Source organism: Portunus trituberculatus, chromosome 50, assembly GCF_017591435.1.
Source record: "Portunus trituberculatus isolate SZX2019 chromosome 50, ASM1759143v1, whole genome shotgun sequence".
NCBI classification, from domain to species: domain Eukaryota; kingdom Metazoa; phylum Arthropoda; class Malacostraca; order Decapoda; family Portunidae; genus Portunus; species Portunus trituberculatus.
This window is the reverse complement of record NC_059304.1, coordinates 13,168,893-13,186,392: the sequence shown is the minus strand read 5'-3', so window position 1 is coordinate 13,186,392 and position 17,500 is coordinate 13,168,893. Positions and strand designations below refer to the sequence as shown.

General features: G+C 43.5%; 1 protein-coding gene across 1 annotated transcript in view; it reads right to left on the bottom strand.

Moving 5' to 3' along the window:
- Positions 1-11,855: 11,855 nt before the first annotated feature.
- The window catches only part of LOC123499712 (WSC domain-containing protein 1-like), a 6,130-nt gene continuing 485 nt past the window's right edge, over positions 11,856-17,500 (bottom strand). The window contains exons 2-9 of the mRNA XM_045248122.1: positions 17,284-17,318; positions 17,094-17,168; positions 16,824-16,905; positions 16,507-16,643; positions 15,849-16,005; positions 15,579-15,667; positions 14,975-15,128; positions 11,856-14,049 (exon numbers count right to left, since the gene is read on the bottom strand). Coding sequence (XP_045104057.1) covers positions 13,866-14,049; positions 14,975-15,128; positions 15,579-15,667; positions 15,849-16,005; positions 16,507-16,643; positions 16,824-16,905; positions 17,094-17,168; positions 17,284-17,318 — 913 coding nt within the window. The 3' untranslated portion in view covers positions 11,856-13,865. The remainder of the gene's footprint in view (positions 14,050-14,974; positions 15,129-15,578; positions 15,668-15,848; positions 16,006-16,506; positions 16,644-16,823; positions 16,906-17,093; positions 17,169-17,283; positions 17,319-17,500) is intronic.

The following is a 17,500-nucleotide window of genomic DNA, read 5'->3' as shown; positions in this document are numbered from 1 at the left end:
GAAATTCGTGATACTTGAGAGCGGCAGGGACACGGCGCGAATATGTTTTACAGCACGAGCGTTATGAAATGGCGGAATTATGCGAAGACCAGCACGTAAAGAGGCTAGGCGCAGCGAGGCAGGCGTGGCGAGGACAAAGGGACATGTTGGGGGGACGTCGAGCACCAAAAGGAGTCTAATCTATGTGTGTGTGTTGAGGGGTGATGTTTAAGAAGGCACTAGCATAGAGTTGAAAAAAAAAAAAACACTCACTGAATATGATAGCACGGAAACAAGTAAAAGATCACAAATTAAACACACCCACCACACACACACACACACACACACACACACACACACACACACACACACACACACACACACACACACACACACAGACAGTAACAAAAGTAACTACAATGAGAGAAAGAGATGAATAGCAACTACCTCCGAGCGAGCAGTAATAAGAGAAAAAGACAAAAATAAAGGAGGTGTAAGGGGAGGAGCCGTGAATGTAAAGGGTGGGGGGGGGGGGAAGGGGCGCCGACCCAGAGCCACCTCGCTACTGTGATTAATTCCATCCGTACACGTCGGTGGGAAATTTATTACCTCGTCATTCTCCGGACTGGTTAGGGAACTCCATTTTTCACTTCATTTAATTAACTGGGAATAGATGGGCATAAACTAATAACATTTCCGGAGAGAGAGAGAGAGAGAGAGAGAGAGAGAGAGAGAGAGAGAGAGAGAGAGAGAGAGAGAGAGAGAGAGAGAGAGAGAGAGAGAGTATATATAAAAATGAAGACAAATACACAAATCGACAAAATGACTGACTTATTAGTAAAGAGAGAGAGAGAGAGAGAGAGAGAGAGAGAGAGAGAGAGAGAGAGAGAGAGAGAGAGAGAGAGAGAGAGCAGGCTATTTCAGTCAAGACAGCAGGGTTCACATCACATAGACATTAAGTAAGAGAAATGTCCCTGAGGTGGCAACACTGCTTTGCCAACTGGGCCAAAGAGAGACACAGGGAATTGGAGGGAGAAAAATGAGTTAAAGCTTGGAGAGAGAGAGAGAGAGAGAGAGAGAGAGAGAGAGAGAGAGAGAGAGAGAGAGAGAGAGAGGACGTAAGAGGGATGAGGGAGACGAGGGCAGAAAGAGAAAAGCAGGAGGAAGTTGAGAGGGAAGTGACTGTCATTATTCTGCCCACATTCTCATAGGAAACCTTCATATAAACTCATTTCACCACACCTACAACACGCAGCCATGCACAGTTATAGCGTCATCTTTTCTTTAACCCCTTCAATACCATGACACTTTTTCATATTCCTTCTGGTTACTATTTGGTAATTTTATAGAGTTACAGAAATTTATGTGAGGATTGAAGTAGTGAAGACTGTGGCCATTAATCTTCCTAATGTCAATGAAATCCTCTAATCACACACAAAACTCGAGATAAAAATGTGTCCCAGTACTGAAGGAACTAACATTCAACACAGCTCTCAAGGTCATTATAACGCGGCATTTTATAGATATAGCATAAATATTACGCAATTATGTATTCCAGACTAAATATCCCACAATTTTGAATAATCTTTTGAATTTTCTATAGGAAGTGGAAACTCAGTATATATTTTGTTCTTTTCTAGGCTAATATCCATCCACAGAAGAAAAGAATAGTACAAGGTAGACAACATGACATCTATAAGAGTGGGTAATGATCCGAGTGTCACGTGGGGGAATCTATTCCTACAAGTTTCAGCTTATCTCAACCTCTAATCCGCTTTGAGGGTATCTAATCCTTTCAGTACCATGACTCGTTTCCATATTCACTTTGGTTACTATTTGGTGATTTTATACAGCTTCAGAAACTTATGTGGGGGATTAAAATAGTGGAGACTGCTCATTAATCTTCTGAGCACCGTAGATCCTTCCTAATGTCAAATAACTGGTCTAATCATTCACAAATTCCAAGATAAAAATGTGTCGCAGTATTGAAGGGGTTAAGTTTGGTCAAATAATTATTACGAGACAAAGGCTTTCAATCCCACGCCCACTGCTGGACTGGAGGCTTACACACACACGACGGACAATATTCTTAAACAGCTTTTTATTCTGATTTTTGACACTCTTGATTGAAATATATTTGACTTTCCTTGTGTTCTTTAATGATCTTAATGAATACACAATGACTGTAACCTTTAAACATCTGAACTTCTTATCTTGACCTCTGAGACGCATTTCTGAAGGTTAGTATGGCATTCAAGCGTCCTTAAACTATTGTAATAAAAAAATCAACACAACCTACATCAATACTTTAAAATACACACCTATGAACCTGACTAATAAATTTTGAGGTCTTCGAAAAGTGGAGGTGGAAGAACATTGCGTCGGAGAATACCTAGTACACGCACACGCAGCGAAGTCCCCCGCCAGCCCAGTATCCGCCAGACAAGTCTAATTACACCAAGTTTTCATACCCTGAGCTCTTTCGGGATCCACTCGAGCTGCTACCAGAGAGGAGGGAAGGAGGGAGGGAGGGAGAGAGAGAGAGGGAGAGAGGGAGAGGGATCGAAGTAAGGAAAGCAAGTTGGCAGACAGAATGGAGGAAGAGAAGGAGAGGAGGAGGAAAAGGACAGGAAAGAGAAGAGGCGAAAAGGAGGGAAGGAGAAGGAAAGGAATACAAGATAGGAAGGAAGATAAGATGATGGACAAAATATGAAGAGTGTAGGTAAGAGGAAGAAAATGAAGGAGGTAGTAGAGGATGGAAAACAAGAGAGAGAGAATGGATGAGAAGGCCGGAAGGAGAGGGAAAAGTACGGAAGGAAGGGAAGAAGATATACGAGGTGAAGAGAAGTACAGATAAATGGAAGAGGTAAGTAAAGGAAAAGGATAAAAAGAGTGAAAAGAATGAAAACAAAACAAAGTGAGAAGAGGAGATGGAAAGGGTAGATATGAGGAAGAAGAAATAGAGATAGGACAGAAAGAAGAGATGAGAAGGAGACAATAAAGGCAATAGAGTAGAGATGGAGAGTTCAGATGCGAAGAGGAAAGGAAGGAGGCAGAGCAAAAAATAAAATAAAATAAAATAAAATGGGGGAAACACAGAGGGAGATGAAAGACGCCTCTGCTTATTCTCCCTAAATCACCTGAAGCTTCTGAAGGCGAGAGAACAAATATATTGCGTAGAAACTTGCTCAGTGTTGCCAGTTCCTTTATCTTTCTTTACCGGCTCCGAGACTCTCATTACTTTGCCTGCTCCGAGACTCTCATTACTCTTTTTCCCTTTCATTAGACTCACAACACGAGACTACTTATTGGGATAATTTTCAAAGATCACATGACTAAACGTTTTTTCATGCATTTTATTAATTAGTTTATTTATTTGTTTACTTGTTACTACTGACAAATTGAGCTTATTCGGGAACAATGAGAGTTGCAAAGTCACCACATATTCCTCTGCAGTTGAAGGAGCGCTGGGGTGGGGGCGGGCGTGTATTGTTGGGGCTGCGAAGACCGGGTTGGGGCGGGGTGGTTAGTGGGAGGGGAATAATTCGCGAGCCGGTGTTGCCTGGTATTCCGATATTCGGCGGCCGATATATAGAGCATTCATAGAGGATTAGATTATCTATTGTTTGGTCCCACAGACTTGGGGCTCGCCAGGCTTACATGCGCGGAATGCAGGAAACAATAAAATGCCCGCCGCAGCCCATGTTCTGGAATTAAAGCGAGCACACTTTTCCAAGATATTATATCGTGGTGTAGCGCTGGGTATTTCAGAAGCATTTTTGATTTTTATGTGGGCCGCAATAAAAGACAGAGCAGGCTATTGAAAATATCTGCATCGTTTGCAATTCACTTCAGCCAACAGGTCCAGATAACTGAAAATGTGCAGCACGGAGAGGAAACTAAACTATATAATGAATCTATGAAATCTTCACGCATAGCAGAGTCTGATACACATTTATTCACCATAAAGAGTGAATAGCGTGTAGCGCTGGAGTGTTCATGTTAGCTCACGTTGACAACACTGCGCTTTGAGAACTGCCTCATTATGCAGCCGAAAAGCGCTTTACCAAGTAACTGAAATCCTCTTCCTTCTCCTCCAGCTCCTCCGCCTCTGCCTCTTCCTCCTCCTCCTCCACTTTCTCCGCCATCTCGTCCTACTACTACAACTACAACTACTACTATAATTTTTGATGAAACAACAATTTCATTAATTTGATATACAATACGGCAATGTTTGTCTGGTAATAAAACATAACAGTCGCCAGTCAGGCGGGGTGACAGACACACAATCGGTGCCTTTACAAATTAACTTTCCCAGTCACTGATTGGCTTAATGAACGTCTATCTCGCAAGTTCCTTCCAGCCTCCTTGACTTGATTGTTGCAGGTGTGATTGGATCTCATTTGGGTCATCAATTAACACCAGTCACTTGTCTGGATTGCCTCCTGGAGGTCACAAGGAGCTGCTCGATTGATTCATTCCGCACCACCAAACAGGGAATGTCGTCCCTTCAAAAGCCACACGCAACTCTACACTAACTTTCGACCTCCTTCTGAAAGAGAGAGAGAGAGAGAGAGAGAGAGAGAGAGAGAGAGAGAGAGAGAGAGAGAGAGAGAGAGAGAGAGAGAGAGAGAGAGAGAGAGAGAGAGAGAGAGAGAGAGAGAGAGAGAGAGAGAGAGAGAGAGAGAGAGAGAGAGAGAGAGAGAGAGAGAGAGAGAGAGAGAGAGAGAGAGAGAGAGAGAGAGAGAGAGAGAGAGAGAGAGAGAGAGAGAGAGAGAGAGAGAGAGAGAGAGAGAGAGAGAGAGAGAGAGAGAGAGAGAGAGAGAGAGAGAGAGAGAGAGAGAGAGAGAGAGAGAGAGAGAGAGAGAGAGAGAGAGAGAGAGAGAGAGAGAGAGAGAGAGAGAGAGAGAGAGAGAGAGAGAGAGAGAGAGAGAGAGAGAGAGAGAGACTTATCTTACCATGAGGAGCACCACGGCACACTACAGTCTCCCGTGGGGCAAAATTCAGCCAAAATGCTTTCACTATTTTGTAAGGCGCGCGGGTCGAGGCTCGGCGGCTGCAGAAATGAGAATGAAAGTTATTTTTTCCCACTCTTCTAAATGGTCTCCTTAATGCGTCCTTACTCCTGCATCCCGCGCTGGTCTAACACTCACTCCCGCCTCCTATCGCCGCCATGGACGCCCCGCTGAGTGCCGCAAGGAGTATGGAGGAGTGTGGCCCAAAACTTCTTCCACCGCAGGGAAAACCACGAAATATGGACGGGTAGAAAGGTTGCGGCGAACAGGGGGTGAGGGGGGGCATAGAAGTAAAATCTGCAGTAATCTAAAGGTGTTCTCAGATCTTTCATGCATCTAACATTTCAGGAATTGCTAATAATCGCATTCTTTATTGTATGAGATATGCACAATGGCCGATCGTGAAAATAAGATGTTTGGAAAGAAAATCACATTAGTCTATTTAGTTTCTGAGATCACGAATTCACGTCATGCGAGTGAATGCTATGAAAAGTCAGATATCTGGGTACTAAATCGCACTGAATCTGTCACAATGGAGTAACATGACGCGCTTTTAATGAAAGAACACTTCTCCAGGAACCCAACCAGTTGGTTACCTAAGGGACTACTGCACTCACTAAAACACACAATTGTTCACTGCAAAACAATATCATCCTAACCCACAAGCAATTATAATTGTATTACTAGGTACTTAACCCTTTCAATACTGAGACGCATCTTGATTTTTGAGTGTGATTAGACGATTTTATTTACATTAGGAAAGATCTATGGTGGTCAGAAGAATAATGGCCAGAGTCTTTAACGCATTTTTACCTTGAGTTTTGGATACGATCAGACAATTTTATTTACATTAGGCAGGGGTTATGAAGGTGAGAAGATTAATGGCTACAGTCTTCACTATTCCAATCCCCACACGAATTTCTAAAGCTCTATAGAATCACCAAATAGCAAGCAGAATGAATATGAAAATGCATCATAGAACATATCCTTCTGAAGCTGTATAAAAATAGTAACCAGAATGAATATGAAAACGTGTCCTGGTACTTTTTTGGAGACTGAAAAAGAAACAAATCAGAAATAGACAACAAAACTAACCTCTTTTTTTTTTTCTTTTTCCTTAGTACTCTGAACGCCGATAGCGGGAAAAGAGTAAAGCCTGGCACATCAAAGTAGGAATCAGGTGTGCTCAAATCTTCCATAAAAAAAAAGTTAATTTTGACATTTTGATGTTGTCCAGTGATGTTGTATTCATTCGTATTCTGCAGTGCACCATGGCATACGGATAGAAAAACGAGAATATGTGAATACTTTGCTGTTTGCTGACCGCAGGAGAAGTGAGAGAGAAAGAGGAGGAGGGAGAGGAGGAGGAGGAGGAGGAGGAGGAGGAGGAGGAGGAGGAGGAGGAGGAAGAGGAATGGAGGAAAGAGGGAGAAAAAAGATGAAAAATAGGATGAACATGGGAAAGTATCTTCAAGGTAACAAAAATCTTGCCAAACGATCACAGATAAGTGAAATAGTTCGCAATACAATAAGAAATAAATAGAACGAATCAGATAAATAAACAAAATCTAGCGTTTGTATGTTTTTTTGTACAGAAAAGAAGAGAAATAAAGGAAAAATCAACTATATTCTAGCAAACTGCACCTCTAAAATCAGCAGAGAGGTATGGCATGATTTTCTCTTTTTGATAAATAAACAAAATCTAGCTTTTGAGTGTTTTTGTAGGGAGAAGGAGAAAATTAAACTAAAAATCAACTATATTCTAACAAACCCCACCTCTAAAATCAGCAGAGAGGTACGGCACAATTCACTCTTTTTCGCTTGGTTTATGTATATGTTATTGTGCAGATCGGGGGCACGCACCAGAATATCATCTTACTACAGCGAACATTTCTCAAGCCCATTTCCCTGTGCGCAGTTCCTCGGGTTTTCTCAGCGGCCTGCCCAACGTATAGCGTGTGAGGCACAACAGAATTTCCTGCTCAGCGACTCACGGTACCTGGAGAATAGAATTGAAATATACACTATGATATTCGTATTGGTTGGGTGCCGCAATGTATCAGGAGCTGCTGAGGCTTGGTGTGAATTACTGAAGCTGTGAAATATTTCCGGCCTTTTTTTTGTTGATTTTGCAGTTGTGAATCAAACTACTTTTTCTTCTTCTTCCTCACCATACAACTCTAGTTCCTGAGCGTATTAACACGTGTTTCCTACGTTGATGTGTCGCTAGTTACTCAATCTGAAGCTTATTGCGTCTATAGGAGAGCTTATATGGATAGGAATGATAAGTGAATCTAAGCAGGCATGGTTTTACACAGAGACTGGTACGTGAAAGTCTGCATGGTTTACTATGATCTTATGCTTTCTCTTAATCTAGTGTATAGGAAAGACAAGCTAAGAAAATAAGGGAAGCTGCAAGAAGACATGAAACCTACACGTGGCTGTCCATGAGCAAAATATACCTACGTATTTCAAGCTATCATCCACCATCCATATATATGTCTAATCTTCCTTTAAAGCTCCCTATTTTCTTAGTACTAACAACGTGATTACCTAGTCCATATTTACTTTATTTCTACACTGACGCATTTCGCAGGTAACAGAGCAACATTATCTCGTCAATCCATAATAAAGTGAAAACACGTGACGAAAGGAAAACTGAGTGGATGGCATTTTACATTGGCACACAATTAATACAACATCAGACACTCCCACTTCACGCCAGCCTTGCTCTGCTTCACTCAATATTAACATCGTGGTTCAGAGTGGTATGGCATCAGTGTAACAGGAATCTTATTTTATCCCCACGTGCAGAAAAAAAGTAGAAATTAGTTAAGATCATGGAGAGCTTGAAAATTCCCTCTTCCCCCCCCCTCTCTCTCTCCACCTCCCGAGAATGAGATATTAGTACCATTCCATTATCCGTCACTGTGGAATTTAACATAACGCTGGTAAGTATTTCTATTTATTTCTTTTCATATATTTTTTTTTTTGCAGTAGTCTTGATGTTCAAAACTCCTTAATTTATGCTTGTTTCGAGGCAGAAGGAGTGAGAAGCCACTAGTAAGCCAGCCACTGAAGTCAGAAAGTGTGGGTGTGTGTGTGTTTGTGTGTGTGTGTGTGTGTGTGTGTGTGTGTGTGTGTGTGTGTGTGTGTGTGTGTGTGTTGACTTTTGTTTACTGTGAGTGTGAGTGTGAATGTGAGAATGGTGTTTGGTGTTTGTTTGTTGCTGTTGCTGTTGTTGTTGTTGCTGGTGCTATTGTTGTTTTCCTTGTTTTGTCCGCTTTTTCCTTCTTGCTTTTGTTTTTCTTTCTGCGTTGATACACCTCTTGTCTTCATTCTTATTCTAATTGTTTTTTTTTAATTCTTCTTCGTGTTCTTTTCTGATTCTTCTTATTCTTGTTCTGGCTTTTCATTCTCTTGTTCTTCCTGTTTTTTTTTTTTTTTATTTTTTTTTTGTCTTTTATCTTATTCATCTTCTAGTTCGTGTCCTTCACCACCACCACCACAACCACCACCACCACCACCAGCTACCACTCACTATACTCTATCACAAGTAAACATCAACAAAGAAACCCAACCCTTACTCTTTCCACCACACACCAACAATGCTAAAGGTCGTGCGCGCATCACCAGTACCAGAACGCCACTAAGGGAACACGGTGCAAATTACCTCACGTAGAAGCCCTTCTCAACTCACCTTTCTGTACACAAGTAAGGAGGAGGTGAAAGGATGGAGTTCAAAAGCAACGCAATAACATCCCGCGGTGCAGTGCTACCGAAGAAAGGAGACTGCATACGGTGATGTCTGCGTATACGTAACTAAGTTCCTGAGAGGAGAGAAGAGGAGTGAGAGAAGAAGTCTCGGAAGGTGTGGAAGGAAAAGGAAAACACGTTGAACAATGGAACAAAGGGTATAAAAGAAGTTCCAAAAATGAATGGCGGTCAAAATGGAAAATAGACCAGAAGAGCGTTAGGGATGAAAATAGGATAGGTGATGGAAGAATAGACATATAGAAAAGAAGAGAAAGGCACTGAAGACTCTGCAAGGAGAGGTGGCAGTGGGAAGGAAAAGGAACCGGGGCAGAAGAGAGTTAGGGGCGAAAATAGTATAGAAGAGGTGGTGCAAGGGAGAGGAAGGAACAAACGTGTGGACAAGGAGTAAAAGACTACGAGTTGAACACAGAGATGGTGGCAAACGAGAAAGTTGGAGAGAAGAGATAGAAACCAAATATAGACAGAAAGGGTGGTGGATGGCGAGGGAAAAGAGGTAAGGCTGGAGAGAGAAGGAATGGAGGAAAGGAAATTGGTGAGCAAGATGACGAAAGAATAGAGGTAACAGGATGAAGTGGGATCAGGTGAAGAGAGAGAGGAGAGGCAAAAGGTGGGAAGAGCATTGGACAAGAAGCGGGAGGAGCAGGTATAGCGACGGGAGGAGCTTAGGGAAGTAAAAGTGGCGGCGTGTGGGAGAGGATGTAGCTGGCAAGACTCATTTTTCCTTCACTACCGCCAGAATTTCTCCTCACAAGTCCATCCAATCACCTGCATAGCCACCCACAACCCACATACACCCTCCTTCTCCCCTTCCTTCATCTCCTCCAAGTACACATACCTCTCCCAACTACCCCCAAAGTACTCATATTCACACCTGCATTCACCCACGCCCTCTCCGTCCTATCCACTTACTCACGCTCCTTCCTCCATACACTCTAAAACACTCACATTCACATGCACTCAACTCATATACTCACAAAACATACACAGAGAAAAGAAGCAGTCAAGGTCCTTATAAACATTACTTTTGAGTGTATATATTATATGCTACACCTTTACTAAACTGTATCTGCTTCCAGTGGCTCAACATACGAGTACTTTCACGTAAGTTGGATGTATCGTGCGTAGGAGCAGCTTACCTGAGAGTGGATACGTGTTGTGGGTGGAGAGCGGTTATTCTGACTGGGAATCACAAACATCTGGAAAGGGAAAAGTAAGGTTACCAAGAGAAATGTTATACAGTAGTAGTGCTGCGGGGATGTGATGTAGGTCAGTGAAGTGTTTGGGTGTAATGTGTGTGCGTATATGTAAGTGTTACGAGACATGGTTACAACTCTGAAAACTGGGAACTGTTATCTACCTCCACATTACATTCACTCATTGCATACTTCCATTCCTTACCTGCTCGACTGCCCACACAATCTTCGTCTGGGAACACTCATAAGAAGACGTGTATATGTAAGTGTTACGAGACATGGTTACAGCTCTGAAAACTGGGAACTGTTATTTACAGTTCATTACATTCACCCAAAGCATATTTCCATTCCTTATCTGCACGACTCCCATACACTTTTCATCTGCCAACACTCATAAGAAGACTCATTACTCTTACTATTTCTGCCACTGTCTCTACTGTCACCGCCATGAACTTCCCAGCGGAGAATAACAACATTTCCCTCCTTCCTGCTTTCCACTGCTTCTATACATCCTATTACACGTCAGCTCTTCCAGTCCTCTTAAGGTATCTCGTCTATTTCAGCTCTTCCTCCTCCTCACTTGACTATAATTTAAGAGGCTGAGAGGACGAGGGTAACTGACGTGTGGGAAGGATTCCTACTTTGTGTACTTCTTGCCTCAAAACTACGGTAAACATTTTCTGTGAGCACTAAATGATATACCAGCGTAGTCTCTCTTATTTTCCAGGCACTTCTACGTGAGGTAGCTGCTTAAGGGGCCACAGTACGTGTTATGAGCAGAACATGGGAAGACCAAGGGATAATCTCTCATTCTTTCTCCTTTCACACGTTACCGATGACACTTTAGAGAATTGTAGACAAACAGAGAGAGAGAGAGAGAGAGAGAGAGAGAGAGAGAGAGAGAGAGAGAGAGAGAGAGAGAGAGAGAGAGAGAGAGAGAGAGAGAGAGAGATTGTTTATAGATGCATGCATAGTACATCCATTATTCAGTTACACACAAACATAAGAGACAAAGAAAGACACATACCTACACACAATATTCGTTCACTTCCCCACCTCCCATCCCCCTTCCCCCAAAACACACACACACACACACACACACACACACACACACACACACACACACACACACACACCCCTCATAACCTTCTCCCTCTCCCGCAAGACGCAAACTTTCCCCACCACAAACAGCCCCTATAAAACACCAACCATTCCTTCGCTCCCTCAACCCCCACACCACTTCCAGTCTGCGCGAATTACGATCCCGTCACTGTATATAAAGTTGGTAATAACGTGCAACTTCAAGCGCGTCGGGGGAAGAGCTAATCGTTCCCTGGGGTCCTGTATGCCGCGCCACACCGATTGATCCCTCCCCTCCTTCCCCCTTTCCTCGCCCACTCCCCCCGACACGCTGCACGGAGAAGTAAGGGGGCCTCAAGCTCTCCCTAATGGACGAGGAAGATGAGGACTACGGGCGGAGTGTCCCTAGAGAGCTGTTGTGAGCGCGATGTGGGTGTGAATTGCATTGGTTTGGTGGATTTGAAGGCGTGTTTGAGGGAAGACCGCGCCCGCCTGTCGTGTCTCTGTCTAGGAGTGGGGATGGCTGTGAGTGTGTTTGTGTGTGTGTGTGTGTGTGTGTGTGTGTGTGTGGATGAGTTGGTGGTGACTTGGTGTCTAATGGGTGTACTTACTTGTCGTGTGGGAATCGCAAGTACGTCCTCATTTTCCGCTTTTTGTCTTTGTTCATTCAAGTCGGCCTTTTTTTCTAATATTCATTTTTTCACCCTTGGTAGTTCTCCCTCTTAAATAAAAAAAAAGTTCTATCCTTGTTTTCTCTACTTTACTTGAGTCTGCTTTAGTGTACAACATGGGTACGCCTATTGACCTCTCCTGCTTTAGACATTCTCATTGCTTTATATGTCCTCATTTTCCGCTTCGTCTTTGTTAATTTCTTTTGCAGTTCTCTTCTTGTTCTCTCTACTGTACTTGTGTCCGCATAGGTATACAACATGGATACTCCAACTGACTCTCCTGCTGTGTACTTGATCACGATTAGACTGACTGTGTGAGTGATGCATTTGGTAAGTCTTCCCGCTCGCTCATGACAACGTGTACTGTGCATCTTCCTGTCTCGTATGGAAGTTGAGAGTAGCGTGAATGCCTTAAACCTTATAAAGCATTGACATCTCACAGCATAGGGTCGTAAGGGAAGGCATGAGAAGGTATCAGTTTTCTCTGCTTTTTCTAACTCAAGGGCCATGTATTGTTAAAGCGTCACATTTCTCTGGTCGATAAGTGCTGTGCCTTCATCAGTGTCAGTGTCATGTAACTAGGTCAGTTTTTATAACACTGTATTGTCTTCACTCCCTCATAATTCACTGCCTTTGTATCCTGCATTTTTCCTCTTTGTTCCATCTTGCTGGTGATAAAAGGGAGAAAGAAAAATAAGACTCTATGTTATGTGGGGAAATTTTGGTAGAGACAGACAAACAGATAGACAGGCAGGCAGACAGGCAGAGACGGACAGATATTCCTCTCTCTCTCTCTCTCTCTCTCTGACTGACAATTTGACGGTCTGATTTCCTTTTATCCGTCTTCCTCTTCTCCTCTCTTCATTCTCGTATTCCCCAGGGCATTGTTTGAGGACATGACGCACCCCAGAAACCTTAATACACAAGATGGCTCTCTCTCTCTCTCTCTCTCTCTCTCTCTCTCTCTCTCTCACACACATATGTCCTTGTATCTCCTCCTCCTCCTCCTCCTCCTCCTCCTTTATTCACAGGTCTGTCAGGCTGTCTGTCTATTTGGTGTTCCATTTCTTTCCGTTCCTCTTATTTTTTCCTTCTTGATTCTCTCCGTGACTTTGTTGCCTTCCAATAACTCTCTTGTTTCATTTTCTTTTCTTATTTGCATTTTCTCTTGTGTCACTCAGTCTGTCTGTCTTCCTTTCTCGGTGTCCGTGGCCTTCTCTTTATTTCAGTTTTTTTTTATTTTTACTTATCCATTCACTTTTTTTATTTATTTATTTTCTTTTGTGTGTGGTGGTTGCTATGATAATGATGATAATGGTGATGTGGATAGTGGTGAAGGCGTGGGCACGATGTTTGTACTTCAATCATACAAAGAAATAATGTACAAAGTTTTCTTCTTAATGAAAAATGGTGACTTCCCACCTCAAGAAGCACATGATTTGCATTCTCATAACAGGAAAATCTCGTGTATTACCTTTATTTTGCTTCCCCTGTTCGGTCCAAGCTTTTCCATCTCGACTGAAAAACATCATTTCATTCCTCTGTATTTCCTAAGATAACTGAGCCTTTTAACTTCACCCTTCTGCTGCTGCTGCTGCTGCTGCTGCTGCACGCGCATCCCCTTTTCTTTCTACTCTTTCATCCTACAATCCCTTCCTGAATATATGCTTTCGTTCCATTTGCCTCCATCGTTTCTCTATTGTGAGATTTCCAGTTTATTACATTTCTTGTAAGAAACGTCTTATTTTCCCCACACAGCGCCACTTTCTTTCCCTCGCTTCACCTCCAAGTGCCCTCCTCCACTCACGAGTCACGCTCCACTATCCCATTGCACGAGCACAGGACGCCCACATGTCTACTATTTGAGGCGTCACTGGACGAAAGGCACTGGGAAGAGATAGCTTTCCTTTATATCAGCGAGCGTAGCATTTACCTTGGTCTCCATAAATGCACTGTTCATCAAATGCTCTCACATGAATAACTTAAAATCCTTTCCTAGAATGTCTAGCTCTTAAATGTTTTTTTTTTTGACGGAGCTTTAAGGCAAAACGTCAAGGCAGTGACTCTCATGGTGAGCCAGGCAAACGTGGTGCTTTCATTTGGTGGTGGACTGTCGCCTCGGGCTAACAGGGGCGGTCAGCATTTGGGGATCAGGGAGTGGGGATGAGCGGGTAGCCCAGAAGCCTCAGCAGATTGTTCACCCTCGTGACGGCCTGAACAAATCTGAGCTTCTCCTCCTGCGTAAAAGGGTCGAAGGCCCTGGAGGAGTTGCGCCTGAAGGAGCCATCGAGGTGGGCGGCCAGACACGTCAAGCGACCCTCATCCGTTGGTACACTGCGGGAAAGGTCTTCTTTTACACCTGCGCAAGTGTGTGTGTGTGTGTGTGTGTGTGTGTGTGTGTGTGTGTGTGTGTGTGTGTGTGTGTGTGTGTGTGTGTGTGTGTGTGTGTGTGTGTGTGTGTGTGTGTGTGTGTGTGTGTGGTGTGTGGTGGGTGGGTGTGGGTGAGTGGGTGCGTAGTTGTAGGTGTGTGTCAAATCATTGTCTTATTTTCTGGTATAGCAACACACATTTCAGCTCAGCATGTGACTTTGAATGAGGCTAACATGTTATTTCACAGCCGGAGGGAGACGAGGTTACAACATATTTACTCTTCATCGCATGAACACCTGAATTCCCTTAGAAAGACTAACATGCTCCTAACCTGATCAGTATCTTGAGAGAAGCACTGAATTTTCAAAAACACTCCTAAAACAATCACACTCTTCCTGACCTAAAAAAAAAAAAAGCCAATCTCGTGAGGCAGGTTGATATTTTGAGCGTGTTTTTTACTGTCTGTTTATCAATGAGATCCAACGCGCATAAAAAAGGCTGAAAGTTCTCAATATAGCTTGGCGATACAAAAGCGTGGGAGGGAGAGGATAAAAGTGACTCGCTGAAAAATATGTCGAAAATTCGGAGACCTGATTTACGAACTCACTTACTAGGTCCTTGTATTCAATTTCACACACACACACACACACACACACACACACACACACACACACACAATAAAGATGTCTTATTGTTACCGGGAAAATAAAATCCTGCTTATTTGAGACTACACGAACTCAGAAGTTACAAAAAAAAGATGCATTAATGGATGGATTAGAGAATGAAGTGATAAAAGAATACATAAACACACACGAGTCTAGTTCATTCCCTACACACACACACACACACACACACACACACACACACACACACACACACACACACACACCTGAGGAAGTCAAGGAGGAGGCGCAGGTGGTGGATGGGGTTGGCTGTGAGGTCTTCATAATGCAGGACATAGAGGGGCTTGGTGGTCCACAGCAGGCGGTCCATGGCCAGCTCCTCCCACAGCAGCGTCACGTCCGTCACGAAGTCACGGAACTCTGGGCACAAGAAATGCGACTCATTAACTTTGTTTCCCTTATTTTTTATCTTGATATTCATTTTTTCTATTTCTCAAGTTAAATCAAAGCTATTAACGCTCTGATCGCCTGGGTCTTAGTCTGTATTATGAAACGCTTTGCTCTCTTACCAAAACTATTTTCCAAGGCCAAAGAGATGGTTCGTTGAGTTCTCAAGAGTTGTTTCTCCGATTGATAAATATAAAAATCATGTTAATTTTGTTAATAGAAACAGTAAAAACACTCTTAAAACAGGATCTTTTTTTACAGAACATAAGAACATAAGAAAAGAGGAAGCTGCAAGGGGACTTTTTTTTTCTTTAACGTATTGGTGCTGTGGGACACAAGCGTTTCAAAATGTGGTCTTTCGAATCACCGAGTCTTATGTGTCGCTCATGAAGCAATGAAGCAAACACCGCCAATCTCACTCACCTTCACTCCGAAACTTAGACTCCGGTATCTCTGCTCGGTGTCGGTCGCCTCCAATTAACTTGACCAGCTTGTAGTAGGAAAGCACCGCCCTGGGAACACGGGGAGACTTAATTGTAATTGTTAAAGCGGCGTAAAATGAGGATGATAAATGGAGTAGGTAGATATGATTCACACAGGGACTGCCACATGTAATAAGCCTGATGATTTACTGAAGCTTCCCTTATTTTCTCATGTCCGTACAGGTAACGTGCGGAGCGAGGGTTCTCTCACCTGGCGGGGTCGCGGATGAGCAGCACGGTGGGTAGATTAGGATCCACCTCGAGGTAGCGCGACAGAAGGTCGTGGGTGAAGGGTTCCAGTGTCGCGCCGTGAGTCTTATGAAGCAGAGTCCTTCCTTTGTCCATGGTCACTCCCTCCCCCAGGAACCCTAGAGAAAGAAAAAGAAAAAAAAATAAGGTTCTAGATTCAATAAAAGTGAAATAACAATAGTTTACTACTATCCTTGAACTGAGTTACTATAAAAATGTCACCGTTATGAAATTTGGAGCTAAAACTTTATATAATTTACAAGTGGTCTGAAGCACTTAACGCCAAGCTAATATGTTTTCTTGGTACTTGTAATCTAAAAGTTGAAGAGGCAGACGTGCAAGGACAACTTTGTATATTTCAATGTCTACTCAAACCCGCGTACTGTGAGAGGAGGATGCTGGAGGGATATCCATTCGACGAGAGAGAGAGAGAGAGAGAGAGAGAGAGAGAGAGAGAGAGAGAGAGAGAGAGACTGGGAATACAAAACTTGGAAACTCGACTAAAATAATAAATACAACTAGTCTTTTTGAACACAAAGCTTTCAACGTAAAGCCACGATAGGGAGGCGTGTGTGTGTATGTGTGCGTGTGTGTGTGTGTGTGTTTACGCGCGCTTTTACCGCCGTGGTGCAGGTGGTCGTCGAAGTAACGAGAGCCTGTGAAGAGTCCCGTGGCGCCCTCTAGCAAGTATCGCAGCCACGTGTTGCCTGAGCACGGCAGCGAAACGAGCAGCACCGGGGAGAGGCGCCGTCCGAACCTGCCGCAGGGGACGCCCACTGTTAGTCTCTCTCTCTCTCTCTCTCTCTCTCTCTCTCATATATATTACAAGGGCAGATAAAGAGAGAGAGAGAGAGAGAGAGAGAGAGAGAGAGAGAGAGAGAGAGAGAGAGAGAGAGAGAGAGAGAGAGAGAGAGACTAAGACGGGAGGAATAATGACCTTGTGAGATATTTGGAACAGTTCCCAGGCTCTGTCCAGGGCTGCCATGACGCTCCCTCCAGGTCCACTTCCAGCACGTCACCTGTGAAGGGAGGCCTTGCATCAACACACACACACACACACACACACACACACACACACTATTAATATTAACAATTTTTCTCATGATTCTCGACCTAGAATCAGGAAAATTGAGAGAGAGAGAGAGAGAGAGAGAGAGAGAGAGAGAGAGAGAGAGAGAGAGAGAGAGAGAGACAATATGCTCCTCACCAGGCATTCTCTGTACTTTCCCGTTGGTTCTCTGCAGCAGAGGGTGGTTCAAAGCTGTCGACGCAACGCAAGTGTCTGATAAGTAAGATAAAACAACAAAATTACAAGGAAAGATAAAGAGAAAAGTTATTGTGTCCAGGGAAGGCAAAGTGAGGTGAGGTGAGTGAGGCAATGCTTCTGTGTGACTCACCTGGCTGAGGCTCGAGGGGCACAGGTAGACGGCATCTGCGGGGGAAGGAGACGAGTGAGTGAGTGAGTGAGCTGAGTCAAAAGGTTAGTATTCAGAAACTTTTTGTTCTCTCACCACGACTATTTTCCAAGGGAACAAGGATGATTTGCGTGTTTTTCCAGTTAATAATGTTAAAATCTTGTCAATCTGCCTCTAGAACCGTAAAAAGAAAACCGTC